General features: G+C 40.7%; 1 protein-coding gene across 1 annotated transcript; it reads right to left on the bottom strand.

The window, feature by feature from the left end:
* Positions 1–824: 824 nt before the first annotated feature.
* TMEM106B (transmembrane protein 106B) lies at positions 825–14,570 on the bottom strand. The gene is made up of 8 exons (XM_005152891.4): positions 14,462–14,570; positions 11,423–11,641; positions 8,064–8,127; positions 6,658–6,817; positions 5,675–5,815; positions 5,524–5,573; positions 3,242–3,295; positions 825–2,658 (listed from the first exon to the last, which is right to left on the bottom strand). The coding sequence occupies exons 2-8, from the start codon at positions 11,637–11,639 to the stop codon at positions 2,520–2,522; spliced, it is 825 nt and encodes a 274-aa protein (XP_005152948.1). The 5' UTR covers positions 11,640–11,641; positions 14,462–14,570; the 3' UTR covers positions 825–2,519.
* Positions 14,571–18,608: the final 4,038 nt, after the last annotated feature.

Below are 18,608 nucleotides of genomic sequence, written 5' to 3'. Positions count from 1 at the left end.
TTAATGCAACATAAGAGCGACACATTTATGTATTTTGTTCAGTGTGTCTGCCAAACTTTCAAAGACCAGTTTGAATCTGAACACTGCATAAATAGTGTAACCTCCCCCCACCATGCTTGTTATAGCAGCATTCATTACTGTCACCAAATAATTTTATCATTGTGCCATTCCAGTTACTTGGATTACCTCTTATCCTTTGACGATAAAAAAACGTTAAAAATTAAAGTATCTGCCTAAATCTGTTTTCTTATTTTCCTATTAAAAAAACAACCAACCGAACAAACAAAAACAACCCACCAAACCCCCCCCCCCCCCAAAAAAAAAAAACCACCAGCAAACAAAACCAAACTCTAGGTGTAAATACTTAGGCCAAGAGACTAAAAACAACTCCAAAACTGTATCACTTAATGGCTATCTTCAGATCTGACATGATTTAAATCAGAATTCTTTCCCTAATCTTCATTATATCTTTTTACAGCAGATAACAGAGAAGAGTTTACCTCTGCTTCTAGCCAGTTCCCCACTATCCTGGTCTTTATTTATCACCTGTATCTTTTCAGGGTAGCAGACATGGTTCTGCATGCATTTTTCTCAGCCACAAGACTGAATCTCATCTATACTCTAGGAAGACTAGAGTCAGTAGTGAACTACTTTCCTTTCTAGCTATAAGCTGTAATAAGGAATGTTTCCTTTTAAGTATGCAGATTCAACAATAGTTTTCAAAACAATTACAGTAAGTAATCAGAATTGACATTCCAGTTCCACTTCTCTGACACCAAAAGCTGGCATCTTCATGTTATTAACAATCATATGAAACTGACAGGTTGGGTTCCAAAATCTTTAATAGACATTCACACTAAGTGCTCAAAGCAATTCAAACAGAGGAGGGTTTTTTTGTATGGTTACCTAATTTCTTTTAAATCAGTCTTACATCATCAAAATTCTTTTCCCCACCCACCAAATTAGGTCCACCAAAGAAAGGCCAATGAAGAAAAGAGTAATATAGACATGTGCCTTCACTGAAGTACTGAAGCATAACAGATTGTTAGTTGCAAAAAGTTATTCAGCAGCCTTTTCCATAGTGTTTCCTGCTAATTCATCTTATATAGCTTATTTCCAGGAGATGGGCAGCATAAAAACCACAACATCTACTTAAAAAAAATTATTCATTACAATGCAACAGTCTCAGTAGTACCTTCTTACAGCTACAGCTGCATCTGATCTGACGTAGAAATAAAACAATTCTGATCTAGTTAATTTAAAAGTCTTGTACCTGACCCTTACAAGAGTCAGTCTTAAGAAGTCAAGCAACTTTGGATCCCATATTTACAATCACCACATTTGATAGTAACCCCAGAATTTCTCATTGTGCAAACTATCCTACTGAAAAGATTTCATGGCTTTAAGTCAGTCTCATGATTACATTAGCATTTACATTTACAGAAAGAATTGCTTTACTCTCCCTTACAGAACTTTGATGTGAATTTTGAGTGCTCTTTCAGGTGACTACTGCATTGCCTGCCGAGCCTGTGCACTAAATGTGCACACCCCAACATATTATAGCTTAGACACATAGTGTATTAAAACAATAAAACTTACAAAAATTTACAAGCTGCCCAAACCCGTGCTCAAGGAGTAGGACCCCTAGTTCCAACTGTACAATCTTGATTTTAAATCAACACCTGAAACTCAGAAGCTTACTAAAAATCAAAGTAGAAAGACACCAAGTCTTCACTCATTCACTTACTACAGTCTGGAATTTTTCCTTTGTCGGTAATGATTCTAGGGGGGGTTGCTTTTGTTTTTAAACCCACCTTTAAATCTAACAACATACATTCTCCTTATAACATCCCAGAGGTAGCAGGAGGGAATACAAATGAAATGATGCCAGATTCTAGAAGTTGCGCATTTAAGTATAGTGTCATCCAAGAGAGCTTTCCTAGTTTTCACAGACTGCATGTCACCTCTAATCATGTATAGCAAAGAAAAAGCAGAACCCCAAAATAAGGAACTATCACCACTGGGTTACTAACAGAAGTCTAACAGCCAGATAACTCAAAGTAATCTTGTTACTTAAGTAGTAATACTGCCAGTTTCAATAGTCAAATATCAAGAACTTAAGTATGAACTTAAAATTTATGAGTATCAATTTTTCTAAAATGCTCATTAGTGACACTTTTCACCTAAACACAGACATACACATGGTTACTCTAAGTTGATGTACCACACTGTAAGGAAAGGTCCCAGTTCAACTCAAGAATCTGATATTCCCCTTCTCCCTCCCACCACATGACAGAAGTGCTTACAGTAATAGAAAGCAAACAGAAGGGGAAAACACAACATTTAACAAGTGCATCTATGTACATTTTGCACCTTTTCCCTCTTGGCATCTAAACTGAACAGGTCATCATGTTCACTATGCTTCGCATGCATATATCTTCCCCTTCAGGTAGTACCAGTCCTATTCAAAGGATCTCTGCAAGGATCAGCAGTTATTTCACACTAACCAACAGGTGCCTTTACTGTGGAGGCTGAAGTACATTTAAATATTCTGACTGGCCCAGCTGGTAGGTTGTGTTTCCTCCACAGTCCACATACTGGTATCTCTCCTGCGATGTCTGCTCAGAGTGGCCAAAGTAAGAGGATGTCACTGTCACTCTTAAAAAAAAAAAAAAAAAAAAAGACAAAACAGAAGAGAGTTTTCTGTAAAAGGCTTGAGTTTCCTATTTTAATGATCAAAATTTTTACATTATTAGAGTTCTTAAGGAAAATGTTTTGGAAAAACTAAGTTTTAAATAAACTTAAAACCAATACTAGCTTACCAGTTTACCACAATAGATTTTCTCCATGAAAGACATTTAGTTCTCCGAGCACAGACTTCCTACCCTTTCCCCTCCTGGAAGGTGGTAATGCTTCATGAAGATCTCAGCAACTTTTGAACAGTGGCTGATACTTTGAAATTAGCTTGTGTATCTGAGACCTTAGTACAGCCATGGCTATGGCCTAGCTGCAGAGCTGCAGAGCAGATACAGTAATAACTCTGCCTATTCAAGTGTAATTACACCACCAGAATCTGTCCAATGACACAGTTCAGTTTCAAGAACTATGAAGCTACTACAACAGAAAGCAATATGATTTCATTTTCTAAGATGCACAGGTGCCAGGATTATGTATTTGAGTAATATTTCAATTACAATTGCATGGTTTTTAAAATTGTTTCCAACAAAATTCCCATACTTACTGCATCATCACTACTATGTTATGCACTTTGATATATGCTAAAGTACAGAAGTCACTGCAAAAAAGAAAAATAATTGTTAGATTTGCATCAAGCTTTTACAGGTAATTATGTGAAAAGTAAGAACTGTGTCTTCAACTGGAAATTCTGCTACCTATGTACAGAGACTACAGAGTTGCTGGCAATGACAACAAAAACACTTGTTGAAAAACACTGCCACTGACTGTAGGTTCACCTAGGTTTACTTTTATGTACATAGAGTTGCTTTCACATGATGTGTTTTCCCATGTGCTTGCTTACATGTAATGCTTGCCAGCACAAGTGTCCTGTGAAACACAGTTCACTCCATCTTTCAGAATCTAACTGAAGTTAACCTGAACATGCTTTAATCCAAAATACAGACAACTTGTGACATAATACAAAGCCAGCTCATATCCAACAGCACACACCAGCTGATAAGCAGAGGTACAGCTCCAACACTTCTTTTCCAAGCAGGCTGATTGCCTGATATGCCAAATTTAAAAAAAAGAACAAAACAAAACCCCCACAACCTAAACCCACAAACCAAAAACAAACAAAGTGAAAAATCCCAATCCCAAAACACACCACAGCACAAACCAGAAAATAGTAGCTAGGAAACTATGCTGAAGTTGAACTCCACATTGAGGCAGCTCTCCAAAATAAATGTGTGGAAATGGATATGGTGCTGATCTCATCATACAGATCTGCTGAATCCAGACGATCATATGCAGATTCTTCAGGACTCCAAGATTTCCTGTATTCAACCTAAGCTGATTTTATGTGATATGTACGCTCCAGGATCCAAACAACTCACTAGTTAATGCCTAACTAAGACCTAAATCGACTAGCTGGGGAAACACTGAAGTGTGATACTGTACAACTCCTGATGCTATAGCCCACAATACTAATACTGCCCGTGTTAGAAAGATAATACCACAGCAAACACTGGAAAGCTTAATATTTTTGTGTAGAGAAAAAACCCATACACGGTGAAAAATACAAAACCCCACTAAGACCAGGTGAAGCTGCATCAGTTGGGTGTTCAAACTAAGGAAGCTCACTTGTGCCAGGGCAGACTACTGGCACTGACACATGACAGATTCTCTGCTTCTATTCCAAGAATTCACCATCCACCTCTGAGCTGAACCAGCAAGCACATCATTGCTCCACACTACTATCAAGGCTGCAGCTATAACAGAAGAGCCTGAAATCCATTCAATGCAGGCCATAGGCAGAACAGCTCTTGCCTGTTCACACTTGTCTACATATCCAACTCACTCAGGTTTCCCTAAGGTTAGTCACCTTTCAGGTAAAAGTTGCAGCTAGTGTTGGGAATAGACTCTCAACAGCATTACTGAAATTAAGGCCACAGTACTGACCATGATAAATTTAAATGCATTGCTGCATCAAAAGCATGACTAGGTAAGTATTAACATGAGTTTTACAAAGGCCACATTTATCTATTCCCCATGCATCCAAAGGATGAGCATATTTGAAAGATTCAGTGTTTACACAAAGCTAACTTATATGTTTCTAAAAGTGACAAAAGTACACTTCCTGCTTATTTAAAGTTAGTGCCCAGTTTGCTATTTCATACCTATTTCTATTTATTCTACTTCAAAAGCTGTAAGGTGTTCTCCCACCCCAAAGGGGCTGGGATCCACTGGAACTGCACACAGACCTGAAGGCTCAATAGTTAACTCTGTCTGTTTAGTCTGTACTTCAGCGTGAGAGAACTAATGTCCGTTTTGTTAGCAAGATACACTGTGCTAAACAGTCTGTTGGTCAAATGAACTTCAGAAGCTCTGAATAAAATCAGATAAAATACAGGCTATAAACACTGCTTACCACTGTATACACATGGTCTGACCAAAAAAAAATATAAACTTGCCTCTGATTTGCATAGAATTAAATACAAATTCCTCTGCCATCAGAGAAATTAGTGTGAAAGTTACTAGAAACTTACTAGAGGAACACACGCGCATTTTTGCCCTCCAAAACAGCATGTCCTAGTTTTTGCCAAGGCCTAACACACTGGGATAAGAGATATCATTCAGAGTGCTGAGAGCCAGGTACTGCAAGGCACTATGTGCAACTATTGAAATAACCATGTTTTAACTACTTTTCAACTACTATTAAACTCACACAAAGAAAATGACACATCTCTATGAATATATTTCTGCTGACTTTGAAAACAAATTTGGTTTAGCACCATTGTAATTTTTAATCAGACCCATGTGATATTTAGAGGCGAGTACACTTACAACATATAGCTCATTTCATCTTGTATGACTGTGGGCACCATATAGTCAATCTAAAAAAAAAAAAAAGAACAAAAAAGCAACAAAAACACAGTGAGTATATTTATATATGAAGATTAATAAGTATTCAACTTTGAAAGCCTATCCTATTTACCTGTTTCATATCCAGAGGACCGATGTTCGTGATGTTGTTTAGCCGTGCTTTGCCAATAACTGTTTTTGAAAACTGAACTTGAGCTGTGATATTTGCCACTTCAACAGAATAATAGTTGTTATTCGTTATATTTAGAGTGCTCTGAAAAACAAAAACCAAACACAAAACACTAACAGCTATCCGTTCTGTGGCTCTTGATGCCCATACATTTTCAAGTTTGTGCTTGAGACAGTAATACCTGAAATTGTGCAAGTATATTCCTACCTTCTAGGACTGGGGGTTGGAGATGGAGGGGAACACAATGACACACAGGACACGGGACATAATCACTTAACCTCTTTCTGGGTTTTTTTTGTGAATATCTTGAGCTGCACAAACTTCTGTACAACTTCCCTGGTGACTACGCTCCACTGCAAAGAATGCATTTCTTCCTATCCTTAACTACTGCTTCTGGGAAATTTAGCTATCACAGGACCATCTTCTCCTATGACTGCCTTGCTTTATTTAAAATGAGGAACTCTACCAAATAACTTTAAGTTTTCTGTATTGACTGCATTACCAAGAAGTCAAGAAACATACAAGAAAAATAACTAAGAAGTTTTAAGGTGAATAAAAAAGCAATTTTCCCTCAAAACCAGTTTTGACAGATGCATGGTACCTGGACAGCACTTAATAACATCCCCACATACACACATTACATTTCACTCATATTCCAAAAATAATTCCAAGAACTTCAAATTCACTGTTCCCATGAAAACAGAAGACCCAGTGGTACCTTGCAACTCAGCTCTATTAGCCATAGCTACAGCAGCCAGCCACAGCAGGTCCAGTGACATTCTTTCAGCTGGTCATTATATCTGCCTGTATTTCTTAAGGTACTAACTAGGCTTACCAGCTAGACCACAATTTCTATGCATATTAAACTGTTGCAGTAGTATTTCTTGTTGCACTTACCCATACACCAAACAGACAGCTAGACTTACCGTGATATTGAGATATATTATACGACTACTCCGTTCATAACTGACGTAAACTGACTTCACACCAATGTATTCAACATCGATTGAGCGAGGAAACAAGAAGAATACAGCCAGCCCAGAAAGTAGTAAACATACAATTACAGAAGCAGTCACATAGAGCTTTCTGCAGGGAAAAAAGAACACATTTCAGAGTCAAAAGCATATTAAACAATAATGTCATTTTATTTTAAGTGATAGATTGAATTAGTTATATTGACTAGTCATGCTCCCTATCTCTAACTTCCACTAGTGCTCAAGAGGGGAAAAAAACCCATTATGCTGCACTTCACATCTATGTCTCAGATGTTCCTTTTGCATATACATCAGGAATCAAGTTTCAAAACATGTGGTTATCCCAACATTCGTAACTTGGAGGAAAACAGAAGAGGTAAATATTTACATACTTTGAAACATAAGCACTTCCTCTTAAAATTTGTTCATAGCAGAACTGTTACCATTCTGCAGGACTCTTATGAGTAAAGATCTTATACATCTTATATGTGATTCTTTGACATAAAAGACTGTCAGAAAACTGTCAGACTCCTGCTAAGGAACAGGAAATTCTTAATTAACCCAGTGTTGAAGGTGTGTTTGTGTAATAAAAATAATACATAAGCAAAAGGCTCCACTGTAGCTCCAGTTTTCACAAAATTAGAGCACAAGTAACAGAACTCAAATTTGTACGAGCAGAGCATCAGATACGTTATCCAGGACAGTATTACAAGTTACTGGCATTTATTTCTGTTTACTACAGAAACACACTAATATTAAAGGTAAAAAAACCCCAAACAAATATGAAGTGTCACAACAAGAAGCCCTGAGCACTTCAATTAAACCTTTAAGTAGAGCTTAGTAAAAAAAAAAAAAAATATATATATATATATATATATACACACTGTGTTGGAATGATGAATTTTTTTATTTTGCTAGCTGCTCGGAGCTTTACAAATTAATTTTCAGGTGACTTATTCTGTAGTTATCATGGAAGTTATCAACTTACTCAAGACTTTTAACACTGAAGATGTAGCTGCTCAGATAATTAAGATGCTACAAAGACTGATGAATACTTAACTACTGTAGACATTCAGATTAAGTATCTACATGAAGAGATCATACAGCATACTTAGCTTTGTAAGACATCTTCATGGGAGTATGCACACCAGTAGTATACATACCTGTTAATAAATAACTCTCCAAGGGTTAGAAGTTAAGGCTCAAAGTACTCATGAGCAGGGTTCTTTCAGTACTGCAGGCAAATAAACATTCCAATGATTTTTGCTTGATTCTTATTACTCTTTTTTTTAATTTGCAGAATTTTAACTAGAAGAATTGACTGTAGATTCATGTATCACAACTAATTATTGACTTACGTTCTCCTTGGCCTCAGTCTCTGATCACTGTATGGAATTAATGCTACCAGCTGATTTTCCTGTCCTGGAAGCAAAAACACTCTTTCAGAAATTAAACAAGCAAAGAATAAATGTTGTTGCAGCTACTTCAGAGTGCCCATTAGGACTTAATGGCACCAAAGAATAAACACTAAAGATAAATGTTTACATTCCAAACAATGACCCAAGTAGAATACTACTGTATTATGTTGCTTTCCAAAATAGAGCATGACTCACACAAGATCGAAAAAAAAAAAAACCCCAAAAAAACCCACCAAGCCCACAAAGACCAAAACTGCAACAAATTCTGCCCCAGTGCTGCATACATGCACAGGAGGCAGCATGTCTCTGGCACCATTTCCTCAAGAAGAACAGCTTCTAGCTCTCTACACCATGTCATATAAAGTCATAGAACAAAACACTCAGAAGCTCAGGCAGCAGGAACAGATCTAGAAAGCATTCTGTACGTACTTGCTGAAAAGCACAGGTGAAGTTTGTTTAAAAGAAAAAAGTATCAATTTGGGTGGTTTTGGTAACACAATACATGCACTGCATTCTGGAAATAACCGGTACACACAGCCATTTTTCATGATACTGAGCTACAGCACCCTGGAAGTCATAAAAGGATCTAAAAGTATCTACTGGAATTTCTCCAAGCAACTAGGTACTTTATGAGATAGCATTTTTAAGAGGGGGCTATCTCAAAAGCAGAAATTAAGAACAGAAGCACAGATGAGTTGTTGAAAATACATGGCCTACATCTGCCTGTATAGCTTTTTCTATTTGTTGTACAAGAACATGGAACTGAGCAGCTCTGTGGGGAAGGACTTGGGGGTGTTGGTCAATGGAAAACTTAACATGAGCCAGCAGTATGTGCTCACAGCCCAGAAAGCCAACTGTATCCTCGGCTGCATCAAAAGGAGCATGACCAGCAGGTCGAAGGAGGTGATCCTGCCCCTCTACTCTGCTCTCATGAGACCCTACTTGGGAGTATTGTGTACAGTTCTGATGTCCTAAAAATAAGGAAATGGAGCTGTTGGAGCAAGTTCAGAGGACCACCATGAGGATGATGAGTGGTGCTCCAGCCCCTTTCTACAAAGACAAGCTGAGAAAGTTGGAGCTGTTCAGCCTGGAGAAGTCTGTGTGGAGACCTCATAGCAGCCTACCAACACCTGAAGGGGGCCTACAAAGGTCCAGGGAGAGACTCTTCCATCAGGGCCTGTAGCAACAGTACAAGGGGTAATGGGTTTAAACTTAAACAGGGTGGTGAGGCACTACAACAGGTTGCCTAAAGAAGTAGTAAACGCTCCATTCCTGGCAGGGTTCAATGCCATGTTAGACAGCACCTTGGGCAAGATGGTCTAGTGGGAGGTGACCCTGCCCATGGCAGGGAGGTTGGAACTGGATGATCTTTAGGACCTTTCCAACCCAAACCATTCTGTGATTCTAAAACCAAGTTATATTTGCATTTTTTTAAGCCAAATGCAGCATTTGACCATCATTACCACTTAGCTAATCAACCACTTTCAAGTGATTCCATACTGAATCACTAAATTGAGGAAAGCATGCTAAGCCAGTAGTAGTATGCAATATCAACCTTCTAAAAAGCCACTACCAAATTAAAACAATTTTCATCTCAGCTTCAACAAAGCATCTTCAAGCTCTGAACAAGACCACACACTCTCACTTACATAGTTTGTCATAGTGAAAATCTAAAGCTGTCCAAGTAACAAAACAGGGTAGCCTCACATCAGGTGTTACAGTCTTCCTTACTAGTCATGCAGTAAGCTTAATTTTCCCCTCTCAAAAAAAAGCCAAATATTTTTTTCCTAAAACATGAGTAATAATTAAAAAGACATCCCTGCCTGCTCTAATAATTCATTTAAAGTTCTAACTTTAACCACATTTTTTTCATTAGAATGTACAGGTAACATGCATTTTTAATAGTTACTGAAAAATATTTGATATATTATCTCACATTTGTTTAAGTATTACGTTCAAGAATCCTACAGTCAAAGAAATAAGTTTCTGCACACAGGAATCTACTATTTTAGTTAGCACTATTTTGAGCATGACTTGCTATTGATACTAAGTATTTTAAGTTAGCAAGCTAATAGAACAAACTTCCTTCTCTATAGTCTTTCAGTTATAATTTTTAGTTGTGTAGCTTTTCCACATTTCAAATTTGTACTCAAAGGTACTACAGAGGTACTCAAAGAATGCATCATAGTGTAAAGTTTAACAGCTAAACTACAAGCCTCTTATGTATTTGCAACTGTTTAAATATCCTGTGCTTCCTGTCACTTATTCACAGGTAAGACAGAAGTATTTGTGAAGTATACCAGAACCTGATCTGACTGAAGCACACGTACAAAGGACAACATGGCACAGTCAGTTTTTCCAAGCTAGTGGTCAAAAATCAGTTCTGAGAGCTTTTACACTGAATAATCTATTTTAGGTAAGAGTTCTGCCAAAAGCAAAGCAACTCCAAGCACGAAACCTTCTCATCAGTTCTTCCTTGCCATCAAAGGGAAGATCTTACAGCTGAAGCAGGAGGCTGACACATGTACACTACATTTGCCACTCTCTCCTTTTGCCCAGTTCAGCTATCCTGCTTTCAATGGTCTCTTCCTAAATAGCTGTTCTAGTGGCATACTGTATAGGAGAGAAGCACAAATAAAGCATAATATATTTTATTAACAGGAAAAGCAAAGGATGAGGGCAGCTAGGAAAGAAAATAGGCATGAAGACTAATGCTGTGCAGCCTACCACCTCCCAGGGCCACCAGAGATCCTTTGCATTTTCAACAGCCAGCTGGTGTCCTTTGCCTAGCAGGGACAGACAGGACCAAGCAAGAGTAAAGGAAACTGAGGGGCCCTGGCAGCAGTGAGGGCAAGAAAATGCACTATAAATGAGGAAAATAGTATTGTAGCAAAGGCCTACTTTTAACTCTCTGCATTTGCAGCCATTTTTGCAAATTATAAATTGTTTCAAATAACTTAAAATAGGCAGTTTAAAAAAGACGTAATAAAATGTAACAAAAATCAAGGTTTGCAAATTCAACTTGCAAGAGCTAGGGTTACATGCAAATTTAAAGCTGAGAAGCAAAGAACACACTGGCATCCTACAGACAAAGGAAAATCCACACAAGTAACAGCCAAAGCTGATTCAATTTGTTTTGTTTAGTGTAATCATAACAGAATGCTTAAGAGCTACAAAGTCAGAAAGATGAAAAATGTCATTTTAAGTAGAAGAGTAATTTGTTATGATTTATTACCATTTCAACAGCACATGGTTATGAAGTAATGTATAGGTTACAAAAAGAAATAAAGAAAACTCACCTCGTGGAATTCTTCCTGTTCCCTGGCAAGTTGGGCAGGTAACACTGTCTCTTCCTGTAAATTCCACATAGGGAAACTGCGACACATCTCCACATCTGCTGTCTTCGTTGTGTGATTCTGAGTTAACTAACCCATTCCTCATATTATCAGACACTGTTCCATTGTAGCTATCTTCCTTGCATGTGTGCATAGGCAAGTGAGAAAGAGATTTTCCCATGTCTAAAATAAAAGTCAGAAGAAAGTTTTCAGGAAGAACAAACTTGGCTTGCACTTATTCCTCTGCATCAGGTAACTGTTAGTCAATGGCCATCACCCTGACAAGACTCCTGTTGTCCTCTGTTCAGATTCCTTAAGACCTGCAATTGCTAAGGCCCTGTCAAGCTGTAGGCAACCCCAAGTTGCAAGAACCTTAACTAACTGTGAGCTTTGTTCAGAGACTTCAATATCTACAGGTTGGAGGGAGGTCAACAAGAGGCATTTAAGTTATAACAGTACAATGGCTGGCAGAGGTTGCAAGAGTCTAGCTGTGCTTTTCAAATGATTGTTATTGTACAGACTTTCCACAATACACAATGTTTGTATAAAAAAAAAAAAAAGATTTCAAGACAGGGCTCTAGAAAGCAGGTTTGCAATTTTCAGTGGATTCTACACACACTACAGACCCAATTCAAACGAGCTTTTCAAGCTGGACTTGTCTTCAGAAGATGGGATCAGCTATTAGTTTCCAAGCTAGAAATACAGATCTTCAGGTGTTTGAACTGATGAACTCCTTTAACCTAAAAGACGACTGATGCACAAGGAAGTCAAGAGAAAAACGGGAATTTTTTTAACATAGCTACTGTAGAATCTCTTCTAATTTTTCTAAATTGCAACAGGTGGAAAACAAATTCAAAGTTGAAAAAAACAAATCTGCACAGCAGTAGCAATCAGTTCTCCTGTTTATCCCCAGAACCCATTTTAACTTAACACCCAGCCACTCAATTCACCCGTGTCTTGGGGAATAGGATGACTTAAAAAGAGTATGCAAAACTTTTTTTTTTTAATTTAAACTGGAATTTTTAAAGCAGCTGCTAGCAATTATCATGCTGGTTCATCAAGAAAGGAAGCCCTAAAAGGAAGTTCACTAGAGCAAAACAAGTCAGAATACTTTAAACCAACCACTCAAGACAAAACGGAGATCTCAAGTATGGTGATGGTAACACAAGCACAACAATACTTCATTATATCGCCACAAAGGCTAGGTGAATCTAAGATGGGAAAAGTAAGGAAAAAATGCCAACAAGTCGTAGTTACTGTTCCAGCAAACATGCAGCATTTTCTTAAAATGAGTTATGAAACCCTTACAAGAAGAAAAACTATTTGTCCTTATGCTTCTACAGCACTTTTTAAACATCTCAAGTTCAGGAGCCATTCAATAATGGAAATGGTTGAACTGAAAACTATAGTTACTGAGCTACTGAAAAACATTTTCTGAAAAGCTGTTGACAGCATTAATTATTCCACATGGGTTTTTTGCTTACCGTTCTCCTTGTAGCTGACCTACAGCCTTTAAGCTACAAAACTGGAGTCTTGGAGCTCAGGCAATATCTGTCACAGTTATACCTCTGAAAGCTTAGGAATCAGTCCCCAGTCCAGCTGAGCTACAACTGTATTCACCACACCTGCTCTACTGATATGCTCAGGCTATGCCTACACTAACAACTAACTACAGAACAAGCAGCAACTCTGTAGAAAGAAGTTCTTTACTGTGAGGGTAGTGAGGCACTGGCACAGGCTGCCCAAAAAAGTGGTAAATACTCCATCCCTGACAGTGCTCAAGGCCAGGCTGGGCAGGGCCTTGGGCAACATGGTTCAGTGGGAAGTGTCCCCTGCCCAGGGCAAGGGGGTCGGAACTCACTGATCTTAATAAGGTCCTGTCCAACTCTAACCATTCTGTGATGCTATGAATACTGAGGATTCAACCTCCATACTGTACATGTGTATTTCATACTAGCTCTTGTCTATACTAATAACACCCACTCACAATTGAAGTGCACCTTCTAGTTTTAGGTCCTTCCAAAAGGGCGAGAGCTTACACTCTTCGAAATCACACTGGGATGTCAACGAAAACACAGTAAGCAAGGATGACTAGGAACTCATTTCAAAACTACACCCTTTATTTGAATTAAAATACTAATACAGGTATAGCTTCCAATACCAACTGTACCTGATCTTCAGTAATTAGAATAGTGCTCTTCTACTGCCAGAAACTTAGAAGAAACATCTCAATTCACAAATAGAACTGTTTAGCCACCTTCAAGTGAAATGTGTTCCTCCAACATGCTTCCCCTCCCAATCAAGCACTAAACCTTATTACAGTTTACCAAATCTCAAGAACACTTTGTTCTTTTATCCAGCACTTATGTACTGAACAGTAGTAGCTCTAATATATCTGCTCTGTACGTGACAACTTCTATACTGTCACCGGAGTCAAAAAAACGCAACCATCTTCTCCCCTACCAGCTGCATCTCAACCACGAACCTCACTAGCTCCTCCAATACAGAGGACGCAGCACGGTAAGGCAATGACTTAGCAGCCACTAACTTGCTCGGTGGGGGTAGGCACCTCCGGCGCTGCCGTTCAAGACCAGTTCAGGCACCGGTCCCCGGGCACGGCCTGCTCGGTAAGGCTGGCGCTGCCAAGAAGACAGGAGTCAGCAACCCCCGGAGATGTACGGGCTCCCTCGCATGTCCAGCCAGAGCGACGGCCGCTTTCGCAAATATGGCAAAGTTTCCACCGGCGGGTGCGGAACAAGGCCCGGCAAGCTCAGCGCCGCTACCGGTGCCCCGGAAAGGCCATGCTCCGGCAGGGGGGTGGCTGCCTCGGGGCGGAAAGACAAGGGCAGCCTCCCGCAAGCACGACCAGGCCCCGCTGAAGCCCACAAACCTCCGCAACAGCGGCCCTCACCCGGCGCCCGTCTCCGCTAGGGCTTTACAGCCACAGGCCACGCTCGACCCAGCTCTCAGCCCAGGCCCCCCCACCCCCGCCACCTTTCCCACCTGCGGCACAGGCGCCGGTAACCGGCCGAGCACCGGGGAACGACAAGACCAAAAGATCCCAATACGATACAGCACAGCAGCCCCGATGTTGAAGCCCCGGATCCGCGGTGTGCGCAGGCGCAGGGCAGGGGGCGGTCCCCCGCCAGTCGCGTCCCGCCGCTGCCGGCAGTGGGCGGGGTTGGGTTCCGCTGTCTGTGGGGGTCGGGCCGTGGGGGTTCCACTGCTCCTCTGACCTGCTTGGTTGTGAAGCGGGAGTCGCACAGGAGCAGTGTGGGAGCGGGAGGCTGTGCCCAGGCTGAGGGGTTTGGGGTGCTTCCCGGCCCCAGGGGTAAGGAAGGGGACATCAGGTGGCGGCGCAGCCCCTCCCCGCAGCTAAGGGCGGGGGGCACAGCGGGTTCACTCACTAAGTTCCTCTGCCCGCCGGTGTGAGTTCTCGCCCCCTGCACATCTGCTCCGCTTTGCGGTAGTCACAGGGGAAGAAGCGGGGAGTTTTCTTTCCGCAGCTGAGTTTGTTTCGTGGTACCTCCTAACCACCATGAGTTATGTTGTGTTCCCCGTTTGATAGCTCAGGAGGAAGTAACTCGCCACACTGCTGCAGGTGAAACTAGCTGCTCGAGGAAAGCTATAGCAGGTCAGTAAAGAAGGTGTAGGAAGTGAGGCACAGTGCCACTAAAATTCTGTTTTATAACTCTTGAGTTTTATAGCTCATCCCCCCCTAAAGGCGGCTTACAAGAAATCTGGAGAGGGCTTTTTACAGGGGCACATAGTGACAGGACAGAGGGGAATGGCTTTAAACTGACAAAGGATAGGTTCAGATTAGATATTTGGAAGAAATTTCATATTGTGAAGGTAGTGAGGCAGTGGAGCAGTCTGCCCAGAGAGGCTGTGCCTGCCCCATCCCGGGCAATGTTCAAGGCCAGGCTTGGAGCAACCTGGTCTAGTGGAAGCTGTCCCTGCAGGTTGCATGTAACTAGATGTTCCTTAGCATCCCTTCTAATCCAAGCGATTTTGTGATTCTGTGATTCTATGCCAAATTATACAAGTCTGCTTGTACAGCTGGTGGTTATTCAGGGCACAGGCAAGTGAGATGTCTGCTGAGCAATTTGCCAGGGCAAAATGAAGTGCACTGGAAGTGCATAACTTGGAATTCTTGCTCTTCGTGTACCTGCCTCCGGTCTGTGAAAACCACTGCTCAGAGCAATGGCACACAGGAGACTGCTCCTCTGTGGGGATGTGGGTGCACCAAAGGGTGGAGGCCTGCGCAGAGGGGACACAGCTCAGATGAAGGAGGCTGGGGACAAGGGCGAACTGCCTGGTTTGAGAGGGTCATCCCAGCTGCAGAAATGAATCAGGAATGAAACCCTGTGATTCACTCTACATATCAAAGGGCAAGCAAAGGGGCAGGGCTTGAGGAAAGGAGAAGTAAGTGAAATCCCTACGGCGGTTTGGAGTGATCACGAGGCTGGGGCAGGGTGCCAGACTGCTCATGAGGCTGGGAGCAGACAGGCTGCCTCCAGCAGCCACCCAGAGCTGGTGCAGAGGTGAGATGACCTGCAGTACAGGCCTGCTAGCAGCATGCCCAGCACCTGGCTGCAGATCGAGCAAGTGATCACCATGGAAAATAACCTTCTCCCATGAAAACATATGCTCCCAGGAAAAAGGCATCTGAGAAAAAGGCATATATCTTTACCAGCACATTTATTCTCTTTATCCTTGGAACTTTCTGGTGTTTTCTGGGAGTTCAAGAAGTCTTGGCTAGCAATAGTCCCTAGCCTTCATTATGCAGTTCAAGTCCTGCATGTTGCTCACTGGCTGCTTTACTCCTCTAGTCAGGCATGAGGAAGCTTCTGGCAGTATTGGCAAAAGCTGGCATGTACTTTCTCCCTCTGGTAGACCTTCGTATGAATCTTTGGCGCATCACTGTCCAAGGTTCCTAAGGTGCCTGTACAAACCTCTCAGTGCAGCAAGATTGTCTGTGGTACTGTGTGGGCTCTTTAACTATAAAATGGGATGTGTAAGATACCTTGAATAGATTCCTGGCACGCTCAGGACCTATATGGAATTTGTATCTTGCTTTAGAATACTAGCAAATGTCACATGATGTGAGTTCTGTAGCTATTAGTTTCACTAGCTGTTGGTTTTGGTTCTGGCTCAGCTTTATATTGATCAAAGTGTTTGCGTAAGAATGCACACGTAACCACTGGAATGGTTATATGAGGTGCTTTATTGCAGCACTGGGAAACCAGGGGCGCTCGCCCAAATCTGGCTTCGACCCTGTCACATCGCGCTCGCAATTTATACATTAAAAGTTTCGCAATTAATGCATATTCAACCTAAATTGCTACCTTAACTAATACATATGCATCAGGGATTGCCTCATCAGTCTGTTATGACATCAGCCTCTTCTGCACTTGCGTAGTCCCCCTCTGGTGGTCATCCTGATGAAGTAAGGAGTCTTCCTCAGATGAAGTAAGAAGTCTTCCTTGCTTTGTCCTTTTCAACCTGTCTGTTCTTTGGACAGGCCCCAACCATTATGTGGACTCCAGCATTCTCTTGTTTTCACGTGGCTGCCTCTGGTCAATCTGTATGTTCTGCTTGGATAAGGTTTTACAATACTTTCTTAAATCCACCCATGCCTAAATTACAACTAAGGTACAGAACAGCAAAATCAAAGGCCTACTATTGATTTGCAAACATTCAAATATAATTATTTTTAACATAAAATTTCGCCCTTTTTCTAACAAAAGGAGCACAAAGCACAGTGTAAAAAAAGTCATAGCTTTCAGATAATCCAAACAGAAAGGGGGAACACCAAGTCTTTGCCTTTTACATTGTTTTAAATAATGGCAGCTAGGCAAATTGACCTGGCTCATCACACAACCAAGAACATGCCCAAAGAGGTTCTAGGAAAAAGAGCTTTGGCCCAGCTTTGTGAGTTCACACTGAGTTCTGGCAACTCAAAGTTACTCAGTCTGACAAATTCTCTCAATGCAAATCTGTTCAATTGAAATATTCCTAACATAGAGATTTTGATTAAATGAGAATCTTGCAGCAGTTTTTATCCAGTACTTCAAAACTGAAGCAGTTTTTATCCAGTTACTTCTAGCCCTCAAAGTAATCTATAAGGCCCTGTGCAGATAAGGATTTTACAAGGTTACAAGAGAGTGTTTCCCTTGCCACGACAGAAGCAACAATTGAAGTCACCATCAGCTTCAGAGATAGTTCTGTGCTAATGTAATCAAAAGAGGTGCTTCCTATTAAAGACTTCCCACTACTTGCCGTAGCTTTTCCTCTGTAGCTTTGACACAAACCGAGTTGTTCAGGTTTTTTCCTCTTTCTAGGTGTCATGATGGAGGAGGACATATCTCTGGATATCTGTTTTCTTTGTGTTATTTCACTTAGAAAGTGTTAAAGGTATCATTTTAGAAAGAGAAATTGAAACACTGGAAGGATCAGTCTCACCCATTAGTGGCCTCAAGCTCATCCATAAATCCTTAAGCTTACCTTAAATAGAATTTACTTGCTATAAGCTAAAGTAATGCAGCATAAACTGAAAATAAAAAATAATATCAAATGTCATACTGACTCTGCAGGCTTGAAAAACATGAAAAATACATGATAACAAGATGTACACATTAGAAGCACATTAGAAGTGCTTAAATGTGTGATGAGGTGCTTAAAAGTGTTACTGAAATGGGTTCTGAGCTTGGATTAATCAAGACACGGTTCCTGTAATTATGGAAAGAGTATTTTGCAGTAAGGAAGTATAGGCTGCACAATATTCAATATTGCTGGTTCATGAACTGAATAGATTATGTTTAGATGAGGATTGCATGCTTAAACACAGACACTGACATAAATCAGTTCAGAAATGCATGGCAGAGGGATGGTACGCAATACTAGTGCTGGTAGGAGCCTAGGAAATAGATAGCAGAGAGAGAGAAGCTGAGATCATCACCTTTGGACTGAGTTATGGGACAGCTGCAAGTAATATGAGCTCCTAGTTCTCATAGATCACTAAACAGGTGCAGTTTATACTTCCGATAGTACAACAGTAAAGAAATCCAAGTGATGAATCTGGTTTGAAGCTGAGTTTTATGGCTGGATGAATGATGAGTGAGTGAGGTCCTTGAAAGGGCTGGAGTTA

The sequence above is a fragment of the Melopsittacus undulatus genome, chromosome 1 (genome assembly GCF_012275295.1).
Source record: "Melopsittacus undulatus isolate bMelUnd1 chromosome 1, bMelUnd1.mat.Z, whole genome shotgun sequence".
Taxonomy (NCBI): domain Eukaryota; kingdom Metazoa; phylum Chordata; class Aves; order Psittaciformes; family Psittaculidae; genus Melopsittacus; species Melopsittacus undulatus.
The sequence above is the reverse complement of the archived record's forward strand: the minus strand, read 5'-3'. Positions and strand labels throughout refer to the sequence as shown.

Bases quoted from the DNA above. Each gene is read 5' to 3' on its own strand.
- TMEM106B (XM_005152891.4), bottom strand. From the start codon at position 11,639: ATGGGAAAATCTCTTTCTCACTTGCCTATGCACACATGCAAGGAAGAT. The intron at 5,816-6,657 runs GTAAGTCTAGCT...TTTGTTTTTCAG, and splicing joins TAATATATCTCAATATCACG to AGCACTCTAAATATAACGAA. The intron at 3,296-5,523 runs GTAAGTGTACTC...TCTTTTTTGCAG, and splicing joins GATGAAATGAGCTATATGTT to TGACTTCTGTACTTTAGCAT.